Below are 17,865 nucleotides of genomic sequence, written 5' to 3'. Positions count from 1 at the left end.
GCTCTGCTTGGTAGGGGAAGGAAGTGGATCCATCACTCCTCCTCCTCCTCCTGCGGCTGGGGAGAGTGGCAGCATAACGCTGTCTAGAGAGTCTTCTCCTACCACTCTGATTGGCTGGAATTCCAGGCAACCATTGAAGTGGGGGTGGGGACAGTGCCTGTGAGCATTGGAAAAAAGCGGCTCCAGGGAGCTTTTCTCTGCTGCTGTTTCCCCAGCTGGGGGAAGAGGCTGACAACAGTGATGGTGGCATACGGAGGTAAGCGCCCCCCACGGCCTGACTCCAAACCTCCACTCTATTCCTGCACCACTCTCCTACCGAAACCCTACCCTCAGCCTGTTGATGCACCCTCCATGCCACCCAGACCCTCCCCCAGCCTGCTCCTGCACCCTCCATCCTGGACCCTTCTCCCCCAGCCCACATATGTACCCTCACCTCCCACCTGGATCACCTAACCCCAAACCACTCCTGCACCCCACCTTCCATCCAAACCCCAACAGCTACCCCAGCCTGCTCTTGAACCCTCTATCCCACCCAGACCCCAAACCTGCTCCGTAGCAGCCTCCTCCCCCACACTGAACCGCCCCATTTTTGGTCCAACCCCAGGCCCACCAGAACAGTTAACCTGGCTTGGGGGAAGCCCTGAACCTCAGTTCTACACCTGCCATCTCCACCTCCCTCCCCTTGCAGCTGAAGCGTGAGGGGTCTCAGTCACGAGCCACATCAGTGAAGGTTTTTGGTTCAGGGCTTTTTCCCCCCCTCTTCTTTCTCACTTTTATGTGGCCCACAGCCCAAAAAAGGTTCCCGAGACTTTGTGTAGAACTAAAAGAAAATAACTGTTGAGGAAGCAAACAAATCTACATTTTAGATCTGAAAACTACAATGAAAAAGGTCCATGCTGTCTTGGAAAATAATTTAATCTGTTTTGACTTCATGATAGTAACAAAGATCCTGAAGAACCTTGCCCCAAGATTAAAGCAATCAGACTGTTATACAGTCATTCATTTGCCAGCCCACAACAATCTGGCAAACAGAAGAGAAATCTGTGTGCACAGAGTTATGAGGAAAAAAAACCTTCAAACAGCAAGCCATTTCTTGACAGGTGTATTTTCGTCAAAGAAATATGGACAACATCCAGCTTACAAACTCACTCTTCATTCTAAAATATGACAATGTATGACGCCAAATATCTTGTAACAAGTGTTGCATAGCAATAAAAATCTTGCTATAGTATCATTTTGGCTTCAGGGATGTGAATTTCAGTGAGCCACTCTCCAGATTATGCACATTCTGTAAGTTATCACTCTGATTCTAAGGGAATCAGATTTCACAAAAATCATCCCTCACTGTATCATAATACCACATTGACAGCACAATTTTGGCATTCCCTAGCTTTTTTTATGGCCTGTTTTGCTTGCCTGTTCCCAGCATTCTGTTTATTTTTGGCTTAACTTTTCTAAATATTGATGCTGCCATATCAGTTTCACAGACTTATAAATGTTATACATCAAAAATTAGCTTCACTTATTAAGGCAGGAAACAGCTTTAAGAACTCTGGGATCTGTGCCTCAAAGCAAAGGCTTTATCAGCAGGTTCCAGTCACTGCTTCTTGGGAAAGAAAATGGTGCTGATTAAAAATCTGTACACCTGATTTCCACCCACTCAACACACACTCAATAGGGCTGCAAGGGGGATGTACCCCAAAGAGAACCAGCTTATTTTTCATATCCCTATACAACACGACTCATGAATAATAATTAACAAAAATCAAATGTAAGGTTACACAGTTTGTATATTAAAAACAGCAACTTTGCCCATTTTTGCATACCTTCATGGATGCTATGTTATACAGGTCATACTTCCTAAAACCAGCACTCTCTGGTTGAGCAGCATCCATCATCTGGCAGGACCAGGGATGTTCCAGGACCGCGGAGCCAGGAAAGAGGGCAAGCTGCAGTCCATCTCCTCTGGCTTTCCTGGGGTGGGAGGGCTGGAGCCAACTGTGGCAGCCCCAAGCTGCTAGGCAGGAGCCCATGTCCCCCAGCAACCCCATGGAGGGGCAGTTGTGCGGGTCCCTGGCCAGAGCCATGTCCCAGCAGCCCCATGGGGCTGGGAGTAGCCACACAGGGATAGAGCTGAGTCCTTGGCAACCCCAGGGGGTCAGAGCCAGCACTGGATTTTCTTAGCAGCTCCACAGTACTGGGGCAGCTGGACAGAGCCACAGCTGCAGTCCTGCAGGGCCAGAGCCAGGTTCCCCTGGCAGATCTGCAGGGCCAGAGCCAGGAACAGGAACAGCCATGAGGGGCCATCCTGGAGTTGGCTTCTCCTGGCAGCCTTGTGGGGCCACAGGCAGCCGCATGGAGCTGAAGCTGTATCCCCAGCAGCCCTGCCAGACCAGAGCTGGAGCTGATGTTGTACAGCAATAACAGTAGGAGCAGAGGAGCCCCAGCAGCAGCCTAGACCAGGGCACCCACACAGCAGTGGATAGGTGAGCAGCCTGGTGGGGGGGGGGGGCAGGAAGAAGAGGGGCAGAAGAGGTAGTGGGTTAGGCGCCAGTGAAATGGTACCTCCCCAGTCTGGCAAATTCTCTTGTCTGGAACCAGTCGGCTCCTGACCATGCTGGACCAAGGAGGTAGAACTTGTACACAGTAAATATTTTTCACTGCACTGGACTGTAACCAAGTCCAGATATTTACAACATTAGGAGATGAAAAGAAAACATCAATGAATTAAATTGTATACACTGAAAATAGGTCAGATTTTTTAGAATTCGCTTTCTACAAAAAAGTATTTCACAAAAACAAAGACTTCTTTTTTTAAAAAGAAGTTCAAAATGGGATGGGAAGGTCATATGAATGTTTGCATCATTAATAAAACAAAAACTGATTTCACATTTTTAAACAGTTTGCATCTGGTCTATGAGACAATGATGTTCTGACTCAGAGACTCCCATAACTGCACACTTTGATTCTTTATGCAATCAGTTGTTCTGTTCAAATCTTTCATGTAGTAAAAGACAGTACTTCCACTCACCTCCCACAATTAGAGAGAGACACTTGAACCCATGCAGATTTTTTAAGTCACGAAAGAACCACCAATCTTGCAGTGAGTTTTGTATGAACAAGACCCTGCTCCTGTGTCAAGACCTACTGAACTTAGTGAGAGGCTGCCTGAATAAAATCCATTGTGAAAATCAGGGCCACAGTCATTTGACCATTCCTTGTCTCACACAACCTATTTTTTATTCAGACTCACTCCTTCAACCAATATGAAGTTAAGATTGTGAATACTAAAATTGTTTCAAACATACTATTGTTTTACAACTTGCTAATATTTCAAAGTCAGAATTTGGAGCTAAGATTCCACAAATTATGTTGTACAGTCCCATGTCTACCCCATTCATATATGTATCATATTCCTTCTTGTCATTTTCCAATTTGGGGACAATTTTTACAGCCTTCTTCCAAAACTCAACACTGCATGCCAGGCTTTCATACAGATTGATATCTCTGAGGTCTACTGATGCCTGGCTCACATACTGAATCTTTGGTCAACCCATTTAGTTTTCTGTCATCCAGCTGACATAACTCTCAGGTCTCCCCTGGATATGCCCATATCAGCAGAGCCTAGCCTCCATCAACTTGGCTTCGATTACAGCAATCTGCATTAGGCCCTTTACAACATGATTTCATTTCCTGTCATGGAACGTTCAACTATTTGACCACCTCAATATCTTCATTTCTGTGATGGACAGCATACTTGTTTTCTTTGTTATTAGTCCAGGCTCTAGTCCATAATTTAAGATGGGCACAATTACAGCATCTTTTCACCACACAGAACTGGAGTTGACTCTAACCATTTTCAACAAGCAGCTTTAGTATTATGCTCAGCATTACTCTCAGGCCACCATCAACAACATTCACTATAGGTATTTAAATTATTGCTAAGCTCTCTGCCTTATATAAAGAGTTCTCATCCCTCAGTGATCTTAGCCTTGGTCTTACCAACTTTATTCTAAATTCCCTCTGCTCAAAACTACCCTGCCATTGTTCAAAACTGGTTGCAGGGCCTCACAATCTTCCACGCTTACCACTCTGTCATCAGTGAACAGCATGTTCCAAGTTGGCTCCCTTCAAATATTCTCACTTACCAAATCCACGACAGGCAGAAACAAGAAGGAGCTCAACTGATGCTGACCTTGAGCCTACCCAATATTTACCTGAAATTCTCTACTGTGGTCCCATTTAGTTTGACTCAGCAGTCATGCTCCATATTCTGGCCTCACATATCTTGAGATTTCTTCCAGTCATTATTCTTATGTTCCAACTTGAACACCTTAGATTACACACTCACTTCTTTAACTTCAGTGCCCCCTGCCCAGTTACAGAAGTTATCCAATTCAGATGATAGTACACCATAATAATAACTAAAACTAGTAACTATTCATATTAATTTGCATTTATAGACAAACAGTTAAAAGAAATCTCAGTATGTTTTATAGATTGTGGTACTCTCACCAATTTATTGTAACTGAGAAAAAAGTGCATTTCAGGTCTGGTTTTTGGAGTTATATTAAGGGTTTTAATATATAGTTATATTAAACTGTATATAATATAGTTATTTCAAGTTTTACACTGTACTTGAACAGATAGGTGAGATGTTAGCATATTTCACTCTGAGCATCTGGATGATATCAAACAGGTGGACATATGGCCAATAGCAGAAGTTCTTAGGTTTGTAATTCTATTAAGTGATGGTTTTGCAATCGCTGGTGCAAATGTAGATCATGTATAGTAGTTAGTTATATAATACCTTCAGTGGCTGAGAAAAGCAGTTTCCAGTGAATAGGTGGGGAACAGGTACAAAACATGATCAGAAGTTAAGTACAAGATTTCCTAGCCCCCAACACTCTGCTTTCTAATGAGTATATTGTAAGGATACATTGTACCATGTTAAATTTCACTGATAAGCAACTGCAGCTTTAACTGCATTTTTTAAAATGTATTGAAGGAAATTTTAAAGTACTTAAAAAAATTGTGATATCTGGAGTGTGGTGTTTTCCTTCTCCATTTTTAAACTTCCAAAACTTTTCTATTCTAGTGGTTTAGCAACAGACCTCAAATTTCCATCCTGTGAGAGAGAATGGGAAGATACACGGGACATAGGAGATATGTTCTACCAGGAAAATGGAAAACCCTGTGGCTATGTTTACACAGCATTCCTCTGGTGAGCAAGGAATGCAAAATGTGGGAACCCAACATTGCAAATGAAGTGTTGATTTACAAATTTCGTGCTTAATTTGCACAATCTCACACAATCACACTAGTGGGAGAAACGTGGGTGGAAAAAAAAAACCAGACATGTAGATGGGGTTCTGTCAGAGAAAACCCCCTTCGCCAACAGACCCTTATCCCTGAAAAAAAAAAAAAAAAAGAGGGATAAGGACCTGTCAACAAAGGGGGGTTTTGCTGACAGAACCCCTTCTACACTGCTGTTTTTTTTTTTTCGCCCAAATCTCTCCCGGCAGTGCAATTGTGCAAGATTATGCAAATGAAATGCAAGATTTGTAAATCAGCGCTTCATTTGCAATGTTGGGTTCCTTCATTTCCATTCCTCTTGTGAGAGGAATGCTGTGTAGATGTTGCCTGTAGGTATAAATAAGTGAAATACACAAACCATTCCCTCTTTTAATTCAAAGACATATGAGTGTTCTTTCTTCCCTGGCTTCTGAGCTGTTCTCCATTATTTTCACCAAGCCAAGCTGCCTAGGATGGACTCCAGAGATCAATTGCTAATCCCATATGCACATCTTTGTGTGCTTTCTCATTCTAAATCCTGTTCATACAGGCATCTAATAGGTTAACTACCAAGCTTCAAAATTCTGTCAGCATTTGCAAACCTTTTGAAGAATCAGTGTTTCACAAGTTAGTTCTACAAATAGCAACCCACTTGCTGTACAGCTACTCAGCCAAACTAGCTATCACTGTATTACCAATGTAATAAAAGATATGAAGCGCCTGGATCAATCTAATTTTGAGATATGTTCTTAAACAAAAATTACAATTATTCCCAAAGCAAAAAACATTTTCATTGTATAAATATATCCCTGAGCTCACCCATCCAGTTTGCTAGACGATTTTGATGAGGCAGGAAAGAGGCAAAGTCTGAGATACGGCTTATTGACAAGAAGTCTATTTGCCTTCTGAAATTTCTTGAGAAACTGATGTGGAAGAAAGTCCAAATTTTAGGATTATTATGGAAAGCCATTTATAGTCATAACTATGTAGCTCACAATAATTTGTTTTTCTGAGATCAATCCTTTTAAGGACTTGTGTTTTCAGGTCTTCCAGTGATAGATATTACTAGCACTGTTAAAAATAAAGGAAAAAAAATTGTCCATCCAGTCCTACAGAAATATCTGAGGCTATAATGGGTCGTGGCTGAAAGAAGTCTACGTAAGCAGCAACAAAATGAAACAATGCCAGGAATAATCTTTGAACAGTACTTGGTTAAATAATAACAACTTACGACAAGATACACAAAGCTAAAAAGATTCAAATAGGCAGTATTTAATTAGGTCAACTTACCTCGCGAGTGGCTAATCTATTACTCAGCTCCTCAGCTCTTTCAATATCCCCTTCAGCCAAAGACTTGTCTATGCTGACTTCAAGGCCACACTGGAAAAAAAAAAATGGCAAACATCTTCAGGCCTAAATGAATGGGAAAATAGGATTTATAGAGAAATCTCTTCTTTTACATTTTAAACATCTGTTTAACAGAATTATATTATTTCACACAGCTGTAATTTCCATGTAAAACAAATCATATTTGTCTAACCATTGTAATGGATGGTATCATAAAGTAGTGGCTGAGCACAAATCATTGTACTAGCTCCACCTTATGCACGGGGTAAATATCATAGTTAAGTATCAGACAGGTAGCCTTGTTAGTCTGTAGCTTCGAGAACAACAAGAAGTCTTGTGGCACCTTATAGACTAACTGATATTTTGGACCATAAGCTTTCGTGGGCAAAGACCCACTTCATCAGATGAAGCACACACCTGATGAAGTGGGTCTTTGCCCACGAAAGCTTGTGCTCCAAAATATCTGTTAGTCTATAAGGTGCCACAAGACTTCTTGCTGTTATCATAGTTAAAAAAAATATTACATAGACTAGTTTCTACATATCATAATAAAGTTTCCTCTACACATATGGCTTACCTATTCCATCCCTGGAGCTTTCCTAAATAAAATGTGAAGTGTATATGTCAGGTAACATGAAGAATGGCAATTACTATTGTATCTTTGCAGTTCTTAGATCTTTATCCCAAAACTGTATTCTGGCACCACGTCACTTCCCTGTACTACTAAATCCAGGTCTTCAAATAATCATGGCATGAAAGGAAAAAAAGTGTTTTACATTTTTAAAATAACTGAATAGAAGAAAAAAGTGTCCCTGTAACAGAGGCAAATTCTAACTTGCTTAATATTAATATTTGCAAATTAAGGATGACTAATAAAAGAAAAAAATATTTGTGCTCTTTAAAAAATTCTAGGTTTGTCTTTGTTGGAGATTCCAATTGTAATATTTCTGAAGGAATACTAGAGTAAAACTAATGGGCTGAGCAGGAATTTTGTGCAATATTTTATATGTAGTGTGTGCGCATACCTCAGTCTCCCCTATGTACTGTACTGCTGACTAGGTGTCAGGAGAAGGTTGTTTATTCTATGCAGAAAGGCAGAGATTCAGGTGTGACTGACACCTAGCTCTTTGGGATAAGGGTCACATGTCCATAGGCAGTCCAAGGAGACAATGGCCACTCCAACTGCCAGGACATTTGGTACCTAGCAACCAGCAACCATGGATGGCCTATCCCTTCACAAGAAACCAGCCATATTTTCCCAGGGAATTAAGGAAAAATGACTGAGGAATGGCCAGGTGGAGAGTTGCAGAGAATTGGCTGCTGGAAGCACGATACTCTCTTGAACTGGGACAAAAGAACGTCACAGGGCTCCGGAGTGTCTGAGACCATGCTGTAACTTTGTTCTCTGCACTGACCAAGGTCTTTCTATGCTGTGCTCCAGACATCTAATAAACCCTACTGGCTTTACAAAGCTATTTGAGAGTCAATGCAGATGCTAAAAGTTGGGATGCAGTGCTTCTCTTCAGCTGTATAAGTCTCTCTCAAATTTCCAGCTCAGGCAGTCCAATGGAAAGCAGCTCAGGGTGTGAAAGCAGAGGTGCTGAAGGCTCTGAGGTTCAGCTTAAGAAGGCAATAAAGCCAAACAGTTTACCCTACATGAAGGATTCAGTCCTTAATTAGCAGGTCTGGCCCACCTAAGAGTCATCCATGGGATTTTCCAGAGCATCAGATCTGTGGATTGTAACAGATAGCCACAAGAAGATTTTATTTAAAAACCTCACTGAAAAATGCTAATTTTCCAATGAAAAAGGAAACTTCCATTTCTTGACTGGATTTCAATATTGTTCAAGTACAATAACGTATCACAGTGATGGCCAACTAACCTACATTAACTATGTAAAGCTAAATAAGAATTTAACCTTTGATATTACTACTACTGAGGTATATAAAGAGAACTTTCCATTTTCATATACAGAATATGTAAGTCAAAGAATAAAAATGTAATAAAATAATTCAAAATTGTGAGGAATCATTTCCATTTGTTGCCTTAAGAAATTAACAGATTAAAATTAACACTTTGCCAGCACTAATAAGTATAATTCACCTAATATCTCAGCTGGAGAGCTTCCCTATTTTGCTGGATGATGCCCTTCCATTATTCAGGTCTAACACGAGGAGTTCACTACAAGATTGTGGCTTCAGTTAAGGTGAAATATAAGCACTTTTGCCTAAGACAAGGACTCAAAACAGTAGTCAGTGTAACTTTGCTTGCCACATGTAACCTAGAAAATGTTATGTGGTTTGATAAAAGTTACTTAAGCATTGGAAAGAAACATCACTGCCCAAATAACGCCTTAATGCAGTTTTCAGTCTGGGATACATGTACTCCCAGGGATACAAAGAGATCTTCCAGGGAGTACATCAACCCACCTAGATATGTGTCTGGTTTTACAACAGGCAACATAAAAAAAGAGATGTGTCACAGCATACTATTATTGAAAGAGTACAAAATCATTGTCTAAACGAAATTTTAGTTTGTAATGACTTTGCTAGTGCTTTTTATACCTGATTTTGTAAGCAAGTAATTTTTAAAGCAAAAGTGGAACTTGAGGGTATGCAAGACAAAATCAGACTCCTGAAATGGGTAAAGCAATATGGAAAGATAGCAACCCATAGAGAACATAACTTATAAAGATAAACGCGCTTGAAAATGAGGAACTGTTGACAATCACTAATAATTATTACTAGACGTGGCTACGAGAACTATTGGCCTTAATAAAGTTTAACGAATGTATTAATAATCCAAACGACTACTTCAGAAGACTTTTGGATAATTAATGCCTATACCTCAAAACAATCCCATTGTTTTCAAGCAAAAGTATCAGCTGAAGGATTTTGAAATTAAAAAAAATTCACCCTAGACACATCAGACATGTACATCGCCCTATGTGTATCACAGAGCAAGAAAAAACAAACAAACAAAAACAACCAGAAAGGTGATTGTTAGGAATATTGCAACACAGAAATTGTGTGTGATATGTAATTAGCAGATATATAAATAACATTATTACATAAACAACAAGAAGTCCTGTGGCACCTTATAGTCTAAGTGGTACACAGAAGTCTCTCTCAAACTACGATTATTTGCTCACATTCAAGCAACCTTCTGGCTTATTCTTATTTCAGTCATAGCCGGATTTTAATTGTGTCATCATATTTCTAAAAAGCTATGAAAAGCAATCACCTTTTGAGTGCCCCTGTTGCTCACACATGATTCAAACCTGTCATTGATTCCAAAGTACTGTGTGAGTTCCTTCCATTGACCTTCATTTGTAGACTGTGGACTGAAAAAACAAACAAATCCAACTTTGTTCTAAGCACACGCAGAGTAAATTCAACAATTAATGCGAGTAGCAGTTAACACTATTAGCTACATATTTTTAACTTTCCATTATTTTACCAAATGGGAGAACAAGGATATGGAAAAATTATCCCTTATTCAACTTTCTAATGACAGCAGAATTAACAGTTACTTTTGTTTATTTCACAAACAAGTGTGTTTGATTAATGTACAGTTCCAATCCTGCAGTCAATTTCACATGTAACACCACAAACAAGTAGTGCAACTGAGGGCAAGTCTTCAGAGCTGTGGGTTAAGCAATAATAAGCTAAGTCTCTCCTATTTTAATTGCTACCTAAATAATTTTTTTTGTTAAATCAAGACATTTCTCCAAATAATTTTAAGGGTCAAATTTACCCATTGATTGCATGAGGCTCTGACTGACTTGGAAACTGCCTATTAACAGCTGAAGAAAGAATGGGTACAAAACTTGATTAAGCTTTAGAGCCATATTCTTTCTGATATCATTCCTTTACAGACACACTTCAGATAATTATATTGACTTTAATACCTCTCAACCACTTCTTTTTGGTTCTTTTTCGTTTTTTCTGAAAAGAAAACAAAATAAAGCTATCAAATATTATTTTAAAGACATTCAAAAACTTTTGGGAACAATAATTACAAGATGAGTTCAAGATTAATACCCTACACATCAGACTACGTCTAGACTGCTCTTCTATCTCAAAATAATTTATGCAATTTGTGCAATGCAAACTGCTTAAATTATTTCAAGATACATTATTTCAATCTCAGTGCTATCAAAACAGCACTGAAATTCAAAATCAGGGCTTATTCTGAAGGTCCCATTACCCCTCTCATGATGACAAGTAGCTGAACCGGAAAACCATGCTTCTGCAAAATGCTGCCAAATTGCTATTTTGGGATACATTTGTTTCCCAAAATAGGAACAGCAGCCTGGACATAGCCTTATTAAGTAATCTTTCCTGAAGTCCAAGAGATCCTCACATAGAAAATTCCAGAGTCAATGAAATTCCACATAGGCAGTCCTCCTTAGCAGGCTTGGGGTCATATGGCTTACTTTCTAAAATATTTTTCAAGCAACAGGATTATGTTCAGCAATAAGAATTTTCATAAGAACTTTGTACAGTGTAGAGACTTTTATTTAGAGAACTAAATAAAAATAATAAAACAAGGTAGCAGAAATGTAGCACTTTGAAGCTTAAAAAAACTATTTACTTGGTGATGAGCTTTCATAGGTCCACAGTGGGTCTGTCCCATGAAAGTTCATCACTGAATAAATAATTTTGTTAGTCTTTAAAGTGCTACATTTCTGCTGCTTTGTTTTGTTAGAGTACAGACTAACATGGCTACTTCCCTGTTACTAAATAAAAGTAAATAATTGGATTACTGAAATATATCTTGGCTAACTGGTAATCTTGATAAGTTAACATTAATTGAAGAATGTTTACAAGCTTAATTTCTTTGTAGGTAGCACAAATAAATCTGTATTACTTCCATCACCTAGTCACACAAAAAAGTCTCTAGGTCATAGACACAGAATGGTGGCATCAATGATGCCCTCCAGCCCAATCTTTCACTGTAATTCTTGAAAAAGTACATTTTCTTCCTATTCATTTTAGTAGATCACAGTGCATCTGGTCTTAATTTGATATTTATATGAAATACCTTTTCTGTAACGTTTTCTCTTTTGTCCCCTACTTCCCTGTTTTGTTTGGATTTTCATGTCATAGTTTTTCTTCTGCAGCTCCTGAAATTTCTACAGGAGAACAAAAAAGAAAACAACTTTTTAAAGCCAAAAATGTATACGGAAAACATTTCCCGAAATTCTTATGTACTATTCAGAGGTTCTTGCCAAATACCGGCAGAACTGAACTTTCACTAAGTTTCAAAAACAACACAGAACAGATTCAAAGACAATATTATGTGATATGAAGATCAGACTTTGGCAGCACCCCTTCTTTTAGTCTATAATTCTCCACAGCTGCACTTCCATCATTATACGATACACAGCTAATTTGAAACACATTAAGGGAGCCGCGTTGAGCATGTTCATAAAGCCTTCTGACATCAGTTTAGATGATGCGTGCTTCTACGTCAAGAGATAAACACTTTTTTTTTTTTTAAAACCCTTATTCAGACTTTGTGGCCCATCATGAATTCACACCAATGAGCTGACCAATCTTTTCTCTCCTCATATGAAATCTGTACAATGAAAAGAAAGTAAATAAGATTTTGTAAGCCACCTTGATAACAAATAGCAAGCCTTACATGAAACTTCTGCAGGATGCTTTATATGTTGACAAGATCTTAAGTATTCAGCAAATTGGAAAATATCCTTAGTTACAAATCTTTTACAATGCAGAAACCCAGCTGCAAAGAAGTTCAGGGCAAGGCTCAGGCCCTGAAGTTAAACAGAAAACTTTGTATGTGGGAGTATTTGTGCCTACATTACTTTTTCCCCTGAGATTTAAGTTCCTGACTGAAAGAAAGCAGAAGTCAAATTAACTTGAAAGAAAAATAAAATAAAAAACCCACCTCTTTAGAAGCTTGTTAGGTTAAAATTGGTTCCAGTGAGTCAGGAGTCACTACATTTTATTCAGAGTGCCTTTACTTTATCCGACATATTGCATGCCCTTTTACAAATAAAATTAGGCACACAACATTGAAAATGTTACACTTGTACACTGGTCATTTGCAGACAACTAATACTACTCACATTCCACATTTTTAAAGAAACTCCGGAAGGGCATTCTTGACATTTATTTTCTCCATCTGTCACTGCTACAGGAACGGATATGCTTTCAGTGACTCTCTCACATCTATTTGACTGAAAATCAGAAACCCGAACTCCTTTGACATCCTCCTCTTTATCATCCTTGGAAAAAGATGCAGGACCATCCACTAGATCTCCATCATCAGAACTCAAGTCAATATCACTTTCATTCACATCAGGAGGTAACAGTCCACTCCACATCTTCCATTCTAAAAGCCAGACCAAAAGCCTTTGTGAAACACACTTCATATGAATTTACTCAGATTCTATTTTTTTCTTTCAATGCAGAGAATAAGAAATAATGAAATGCAACATTATAAATATTTTAAATGCTCTCAAGAGGAAAAAGAAAAAAAATCTTGTTTCCATTAGATGGTTTAAGTAGTTTAGAAAAGCTTATTAGAATTAATGCAGAATGTCTTAACATCTGTACAGAGAGCAATTTACATACTGATCCTTTTGCCCTCCTATCATTTTAAAACTCATTTTTTAATATAAAGGATTCAAAATATGTAATTCAATACCTTATTTTAAAACACATTAAGTCATATTGCCTGCATCTAGAGAACACAGTTATCAAAGGGTTGTGGAAGTGCATGAATGGTATTTAAAGAAAAAAAGACGGAGACACACATTAGGGGCTAGGTGCTTTTGAAGTACATACAGTCAGATTTCTGTGTATCCTGGAACTGCAGGATGAGTGTCCCCAAAAGTGCTTGCTTGGTTTTCCACACATATTTTTGAAAATTTGGTTCTAAGTGTTTCACTGAATTATGCAACACAAACATAGACCATGAGTGATACAAAATCAGAGTCTATTTTGTTTCACACTGTAAATCTTGACAACAATGAAGTAGCTTCAGAATCATACTAGAGTAACTTTTGAGCAAAAACCAACAAGACACTTCCAAATTTACCTTAAAACTATTAAAGCTAATCAAACTACTTCTTCCTAACTGAGAGGTTTGATTAAAAAAAGTGGGGGGTGGGGGTTAAGAGGGAAAAAACTGTGCCTATTACTGGATTAGAAATGGACAATGCTGACAAATGGCCAAAGTGGACCCATTCCCAAAGGCAGTGAATTTGAAAGTTTATCATAGGCAGATATTACCTATTTCTAGGGTGCCTGTGATTTGTGATTAATATATTAGCTTTTTAAACTTAGTTTGGCAACACTTACACAGCTTATGTCAGCAAACTCCCATTGTATCAGACAAAGTACAACATGCTGTTTTCATTTGACTGAAAAGATGTAACTCAAAAAAATCCCCCCAAGTGGATATTTATTGACACAAGTTTGTATGCTTTCCCTACTCTCTGAATGACACCTATGATAAGCTTGCATCTGATGAAGCAGGTCTTTGCCCACAAAAGCTTATGCTCCAAGATATCTGTTAGTATAAGGTGCCACAGGACTTTGTTTAATGACAAGCTTATTGCTCTCAGCCTCCCAGAGAACTTCTATCTCCTCTTGCAAGTGCTACCCTCTAAATCAGATCTGAACAGCTATTGGGGTTGAAGTCTCAAACCTTCACTTTGGAAAAGGCAAGCAAACAAAGAAAGAGGAGAGAAGCCTTCTTTTTTCTGCAACTGATTTTAATCAGGTTTCCCTTCCATGAGGAGAAGAGTGCTCATGCATCTCTTGACATCTGCCACATTGAGAGGGTCCTAACAATCTGATATCCAATCATGAACCTCACATCTAGGACTACAAGAAGCCTGATCCCTGCTCTTGCCTCCTCTCCCCACCTACCTAAACAGCTCTACTCAATCAAATACACAGATCTTCTCCCGTCCCTCTCCCCAACAGCCCTCCTTCACCCCGCTTTTGAGAACCTCCATCCTCCCAGAATGGAAGAAAACCCCCACCCTACCCTTTCCCCCAACTACGAACGCCCTTTTAACCCCACAGGCCTCGCTCACAGCTACCCCGCTCCTGCCCCTCACCCAGCAGGCCACTCCATCCCCCTGCCCCAACCCAGAGGCTATTAGCCCTCTTCTTTCCCGCCCCGCCCCCATCACCTGCTTCACCCACCCCCACTGCCTTCCCCACTCTGCCTCCATGGCCCCCCTCCCTCACCCAGCGTCTCCCGTCCCCGTTCAAGTAGCTCCCGGCCCAGCGCCCCCTCTCTACCTACCTGCCGTGTCCCGCCCCCGCTACCACTTTCTGAACCTCTCCTCCGCCAGCAGCTGACGCACCCGCCCCCTGCGGCCGCCTTCCGTGCTGCCCCTTCGCCCCCAGCAGCTACCGCAGAATCACTCACCGGCCGTGTTTACCTAGACGCCATCATGAAGCTTTATTACCACCTCTTTCTGCTATTGGGCACCTTTGACCTTTCCTCAGCCAATCAGCAGCCGCTTTGCTCCTGGCCTGCCCCGCCTACTCGCCGGGCTCTGGTTTCCATGACAACCGGTTGGAGCATGGTTTTCTTGGGGCTGAAAAAAACAAGCGACGAGAGGCCGACCACAGTTCCGGAAAGGGAAGGGAGATTCTGCTCTCATGAGCAGACACCCCAATGCCGGGTGGAGAGAGTAGGCGAAATCGCTCTACCACTGTAGTTGCTAACTCTCCCGTCTGAACGAACCGGTCGCCATTCGCTGCAATGGTGTCCGGTCCATCCGGTCAGGGAGACTTGGTAACTTACTTGAGTCATTCCCGTTGGGGAGGAGGGTGTTTCACTGCTACCTTTAGTGAAGTGGGGGCGGGTGAAGACATAACTTCATGGCTGGGGGCAGGGAGTGGCGGAGATGAGAAGCTTCCCATTTGGGAAGTCTGTGTTATGATGATGAGTGGGTCTCACCTACAAAAGGTCATTCGCTAATACATGTGTTAGTCTTTAAGGCGCTACAGGACTGCTTGTTTTTTGTAAAGCTGCAGACTAACATGGCTGCCCCTCTGAGACTATTTATGATGATGCATGTCCATCATTCACGTGATGATACGGAAGATCCCTGCAGCAAAGCATCCTAACAGTTGGAACTATTGTCTGCTCCGGGGGAGCACAAAGTAGGTGTGTTACCAGGGAGCATGGTTGGTACATTATGGGGAGATGTGTATTGTGAAGATATTGGCATCACCCCTTGCATCACCCCTGGAAAGGTTTCAGGGTGTTTTAATGCCATGCTGAAATCACCACTCTCTAGGCAAAAATATCCAAGTGACATCGGTTACTGTGGCCAAACACTAAACAGGCACCCATCCCAAAGACAGGATGTCTTCCCATTAATTAAAATTGCACAAACTCAAAATAATCAAATATTTCCACGAGGAAATATCTGCCTAATTAAATTAATGGAAAAGGGAGGGGGGAAAAAACGTTTGAAAACATCAGGAAGTAGCCACCAGCAACCAGTTATGCAGAAAAAAAAGGAAATCTCAAAGAAATTAGGCCCGAACCTTGTAATGTGGTCAGCATAGAACAGGTTGCAATGTCAGAGCCTCAGTTTTCCCTTGATAGGTCAGAAAAAAGTCTGTAGAAATGATCTGTTTGAAGGAACAAGTCTAGGATTCTGATCCTGGAAACTGAATCTCTGAATCTGACAGATATTTAAGAGATAAACAATAAAAGATATGTGACTGCACATGGAATTCAGTAATGCACATACTAATTTTGGAAGTTCTATTGCTTTGGAGGGATATGAATATAGCATGATGAAGAGATTTAGGCACGGCATTGATTCTGAAGGGAGCAGTATGGAAGGGGGCAAAAAGGGAGGAAGAGATGAAAGGATTATTGTGTCTGGCATCAGTGTTGGAACAATGTAGCTCAAAGATGGAAATGTGATGTGGCTGAAGTGACATGAGAAGACATGGCAGCAATATTTTCTACAGGTTGGATGGTTGCACACTTGATATGAAATTGACCAATTGCTGTAGTGAGGGCAGATCCAAAAAGGTTTTTAGATTCCTAACATCCAGTGAAATTCTAACAGAGAGGTAGTCATGTTAGTTTGCATTCTAACAATACACAACAGCAGTCCTGTAGCACTTTAAAGACTAACAAAATGATTTATTAGGGGATGAGTTTCTTTGAGACAGACCCACTTCTTCAGATCTATACTTCAGATCCGAAGAAGTGGGTCTGTCACAAAAGCTCATCACCTAATAAATGATTAGTCTTTAAAGTGCTACATGACTGCTGTTTTGTTTTACCCAGTGAGACTGACGTTTCAGTGGATGTTAGGAGGCTAAGTATTGTATTTAAAATCTACATGGAGATAAGAATGAACATTTAAAAGAAAATGTGATCAAAAGACCTTTTGATGCCAAATGCCAGAGGGTACATGAGTGCATGAGGATTACAGGGACTAATTGGGTGTTATATTCTAGTTTGCCAACAGTGTCATGTTGGGTTTTTCTTGAAGCCTGTGTCACAATCATCATCATAATCTTTGTGAATATATATGTGGATAACATGTAAGGAGATACATGTGTATTGGAAATTATATTCCTAAGGCCTCATAGTTAAAAGTAGGTCAATCAGAGGTACCATGTCTTAAAATCAAATTCCACCAAACAGAAGATGGGAGATGGTTTATCTCCCTGGTTCACTATTGTGTATTCTGTCTTACTATGGGAGAGTATTTGCATACTGAGACAAATACTAGGACATTAAGGATGTCAAAAGCAAATTAACAGGAGAAGGTAAGTGGGGGGTGGGATTCTGTGTTAGAGGTGAAGAACAAAGGACAGGTCTGCTATGTCAGAGTGTGCAGAAAGATGCCTTCACATCCTTCATCCTGGTTTAAAAGCACTGTGAGAAGGCTGAGGGGGAAGCAACAATATATTAGACAAGACAGCATCTTGTTAGTCAAGTTTAAGCTCCAGAATGTGTGTTGTGATTTGATTTCATTTGTATCCTTATTATATAATCCAATATTTCTGCTTGGTATCATATCGATGTTTGTTAAATAAACTTATACTTACATGCTCTATAAACATGAATGCTGTGTGTTAAGCAGTGTTGGGTTCTAAACTGTTACTAGTAAGCTGCAGGGCACAAAACTGGTAAATCTGCAAATGACCAGTGGATAAAAAACTGGACACTGTAGGGGTATGCTCTGAGAA

The 17,865-nt window shown here is 40.1% G+C and overlaps 1 protein-coding gene across 2 annotated transcripts in view; it reads right to left on the bottom strand.

Moving 5' to 3' along the window:
• Window positions 1-15,113, bottom strand: part of FAM204A (family with sequence similarity 204 member A) — a 28,481-nt gene extending 13,368 nt beyond the window's left edge. Inside the window, exons 1-6 of one of the 2 annotated variants that reach the window (XM_074999065.1) lie at window positions 15,062-15,113; window positions 12,741-13,006; window positions 11,690-11,780; window positions 10,554-10,590; window positions 9,887-9,986; window positions 6,586-6,675 (exon numbers count right to left, since the gene is read on the bottom strand). In XM_074999065.1, coding sequence (XP_074855166.1) covers window positions 6,586-6,675; window positions 9,887-9,986; window positions 10,554-10,590; window positions 11,690-11,780; window positions 12,741-12,998 — 576 coding nt within the window. In that variant the 5' untranslated portion in view covers window positions 12,999-13,006; window positions 15,062-15,113. Of the gene's footprint in view, window positions 1-6,585; window positions 6,676-9,886; window positions 9,987-10,553; window positions 10,591-11,689; window positions 11,781-12,740; window positions 13,007-14,935; window positions 15,009-15,061 lie in introns of those variants that run through there. The other variant, XM_074999066.1, reaches the window with a different exon arrangement.
• Between the last annotated feature and the right edge of the window lie 2,752 nt (window positions 15,114-17,865).

Source organism: Carettochelys insculpta, chromosome 7, assembly GCF_033958435.1.
Source record: "Carettochelys insculpta isolate YL-2023 chromosome 7, ASM3395843v1, whole genome shotgun sequence".
In the NCBI taxonomy this organism is placed as follows: domain Eukaryota; kingdom Metazoa; phylum Chordata; order Testudines; family Carettochelyidae; genus Carettochelys; species Carettochelys insculpta.
The sequence above is the reverse complement of the archived record's forward strand: the minus strand, read 5'-3'. Positions and strand labels throughout refer to the sequence as shown.